Source organism: Fringilla coelebs, assembly GCF_963513975.1.
Source record: "Fringilla coelebs genome assembly, chromosome: 14".
NCBI lineage: Eukaryota > Metazoa > Chordata > Aves > Passeriformes > Fringillidae > Fringilla > Fringilla coelebs.
This window is the reverse complement of record NC_140040.1, coordinates 2623555-2627041: the sequence shown is the minus strand read 5'-3', so window position 1 is coordinate 2627041 and position 3487 is coordinate 2623555. Positions and strand designations below refer to the sequence as shown.

Genomic DNA, 3487 nt, shown 5'->3' with positions numbered 1-3487 from the left:
GGGCTTTCGGGACGGCCGGCAGGGCTGCTTTTGCTTTCTCCTCCATCCCATCCCGAGCAGAAGAAGGCACGTACGGGCTCGATGCTCAGCTCGCTGCCGGGACCGCTGCCCGGAGCTCGGGTCCGTTCCTGCTGCCCGAAGCCAGGCTGGGACATGGGACAGGGGACACCCCTGGCACCCAGAGCGTCCTGGGGGATGCTCAGCGCTGCCCGGAGCTCCGGTCCGTTCCTGCTGCCCAAAGCCGGGCTGGGACATGGGACATGGGACAGGGGACACCCCCCTGGCACCCAGAGCGTCCTGGGGGATGCTCAGCGCCCGACTCCGGCCTGGCCGGCCCCAGGAGCGGGGTTTGTCCGGCCCGGCTCACATAACGCACGGCTTGATGTCCTGGTATGTCACTTGTTGGTGGTAATAGGAGCCGCTGCCCGCCGAATGCATGGAGGAGGAGGCCATGGCGTTGAAAGAGAAGACGAATTCCTTTCTGTCGCACATGCTCGGAGACTGCGAGTGATACCGCGGGATGCCTGCGGGACGGGGGAGAGATGGTCAGCAGCGCGAAGACGTTCAGGAGGAGAGGGTGAGCAACGCGGAACGGGGTTTAAAAAAATCCCAACAACCCAGCCCGCCCGCACGCCCCGCTCCGAGCGCGGGTTTGGGGCCGTTCGGGCACATCGGGGCTCCGCAGGTGCGGCAGAGAGAGCCCCGCGGGCCCGGGACGGCCATTCCCTGCCCGGCCCGAGGGCACTGCGAGGAGAAGGGATTTGCCTTGGGTTTAGGGGTTTTTTGGGTTTGTTTCAACGCTTGGATTTATTTTCTTTCGCCCCGGCTGCTTTTCCCACCGCCTCGGCTCGTGCGGAAAATGCGCCGGGTGCGGAGCGGGGCAGCTCCGTTCGCGGCGGTGGGGACCGGGAGGAGGCCGGGCCCGAGAGCCGCCGGGAGCCGCCGGCTGTGACTGCCGCCCCTTCCGCCACCTCGGGATGGAAAAGCGCCCCGGGAATTGGGGGTGCGCTGGGCAGGGGGTGCCCTGCCCCGGAGCGCTCCCGCCGCTCGTTTGGGTGATAATCAGGGCGGTTCGGTGAAGGCCGCGCACGGGCCCGGAGGCTCCTCGGGGCAGATTCCCAGCTCCGTTTTCCAGAGGCCCTGGATGCGCTGAGCTCCGGGAACTGCCCCGGGGCCGGTGGGGAACTGCTCCGGGAACTGCCCAGTGGTGGGCACTGCCCCGGCCCGGCCGGGACTGGGGCTCTGCCCGGGTTCTGCACCTCCGGCACGGCCTGGCTGGTGCTCTCCCCCCGCTTCGCTTTGTGTTTTTGACCCATTTGTTCTCCGCTTCGCAGCCGCTCCTGTCAGGCACGTCCCGCTGCCCCGAAGGCCCGCGGTGATGGGCAGGGACCCCCAAATCTGCCCCATCACCCGCGCATGGCTCCGGGGCTCCCCCGTGCCACGAGAGTCCCGCAGCCACCGCAGCCCGAGGGGAATTTGGGCAGCAAAGCGAAACCCAGCGCTGGCCTCGTCCCTTCCGAGGCCTCTTCCCGGCCAAACACCATCTCCACTCCAAGCCTCAGGGCAAATGCAGCCCCGACAGCTCCAGGGACGAGACCGAGCCGGGGTTTTGGGGAGCGCGAGGATTTGGGGGATCCAGGCCACCAGCTTCGGCTTGGGCGGCGGATGGAGGGAGGTGATGAGCCTGGAAAACACGGCCTTGAGATGTGTGCAGAACACAGCCGATGGCGGGAAGGGGCCGGGGTGGCACGGGGTAGGATGGCGCGGGTGGCCGACCACCCCATGGGGAATTCCTCCCTTTTCCCTCCAAGTGCCGATGGAGGTGGGAGAGCCCAAGGGAGCATTCCCGGCCTCTCCTTCCTGCAGCTCCCCGCCGCCTGAGCGCACCGGCCTTAGGCCCGGGGCGGCCCTGGACGTCAAGGAGCCGCCGGGAAGAGCGGAGCCCCGGCCCCACAGCGAGCAGAGCCCCGACGGGCTGCCCCGGGAAAGGAGGCGAGGAGCGAGGGCAAGGCAGCTTCCCCTCGGGAGTAGCATGAAAGCCGCCCACGAAGCGGGATCCCGGCTGGCAGCGGCACCGCCGGGATCCAGGCGGGGCCCGCAGCCCCGGCCGAGCCCCGTGGCCGCGGGCGCGCCTCACGCGTGGCCGCGCCTTACCTTGGAGGTCGGCGGTGTTGTGGCTGTTCTGGTGCAGGTAGGGCTGGTCGAGGGAGTGCGTGGAGAGGCTGGAGGAGAGCGGGTTGGCCGTGGGGTTGCAGGGCGACAGGGGCTGCTGCTTGATGTAGGACGCGCCGGTGTTGAGAGCCGCCGAGGCGCTGGGCGCCCACGCCGAGGCCGAGCTGGAGTAAACCGAGTGCGGCTCCATCACGCCGCCGGCGGGTAGCAACGGGGATGCGGGCACGGAGCTGTCGTGGTGCGGGTATTCCCCGGCCGAGGAGCCGGTGCAGCCGCCCATGTAGGTGTGCCCACCGTTGGCGGGCAGGTGGGGCACGGAGTGTCCCGCCAGGCCCATCCCCTCCACGTTGCTGGACAAATGCCCGTTCATCATCCCCAAGCCCCCTTCGAGGGAGAGGCTGTTGGGGGGGCAGGAGAGCCCGCCGGCCGAGCCCTGGAAGCCGTAGCTGTCGGGGAGGTGGTTGAAGCTGAGCCCGTTCATCATGCTGTACATGGGCTTCAGCGCCTGGCATTTCCTCCGGAACCCGCGGGGCCGGCGGCGGAACGAGCCCTCCTCGAACATGAACTCGCTGGCCGGGTCGATGGTCCAGTAGTGGCCCTTGCCCGGGCGTCCCAAGCCCTTGGGCAGCTTGATGAAGCACTCGTTGAGCGAGAGGTTGTGGCGCACCGAGTTTTTCCAGCCCTGGTAGGAGCCTCGGAAGAAAGGGAAGCGGCTCTGCAAGAACTGGTAGATCTCGCTGAGGGTCAGGCGTTTGGAGGGAGAGCTCTGGATAGCCATGACGATGAGGGCGATGTAGGAATAAGGCGGTTTCTCCGGCCGCCGGATCCCCGCGTTCGTCTTCTTCGCCTTGGGGCCGCCGCTGCCCGGGGCCCCGCCGCTGCCCGGGGCGCTGCCGGCCGCGCCGCCGGTCCCCGCGGAGGCGGCGTCCATGGCCGAGCTCTGCGGCTGCTTCTCAGCCACGGAGGACATGGGGCCGTAGCTGCTCTGCACCGGAGGAGGAGGGGGCTGAGAGGACAGAGCCTGCTGCGCTTCTGCAGTCATCTACGGCCAGGTCCGCGGCGGCCAGCCCCAGCCCCGGCCCTCCTCCTCCTGCCGCCCCCCCAGCGCCCCCGCGAAAGGCCGCGCTGCTGGGGGCTCGCCGCCACTCACCCACCGCCCTCCCTCCGGCGTCCTCCCGGCCCCCCGGCGGCTTCGCTTTCCACCGGGAGACTTCACCCCTCCGTGGATAAACAAATGGAAGCGACGACACCCCCCACCCCCCCTTTGCCTCCTCCTCCTCCTCCCACTTTATCCCTAAATCCGAGCGCGGCTGCA

The 3487-nt window shown here is 69.0% G+C and overlaps 1 protein-coding gene across 1 annotated transcript; it reads right to left on the bottom strand.

Moving 5' to 3' along the window:
- Positions 1-363: 363 nt before the first annotated feature.
- FOXF1 (forkhead box F1) lies at positions 364-3257 on the bottom strand (the record flags this gene model as incomplete). Its single annotated transcript, XM_084215164.1, has 2 exons — positions 2155-3257; positions 364-524 (listed from the first exon to the last, which is right to left on the bottom strand). Exons 1-2 carry the CDS (start codon positions 3212-3214, stop codon positions 364-366), a joined length of 1221 nt encoding a protein of 406 aa, XP_084071290.1. The 5' UTR covers positions 3215-3257.
- Between the last annotated feature and the right edge of the window lie 230 nt (positions 3258-3487).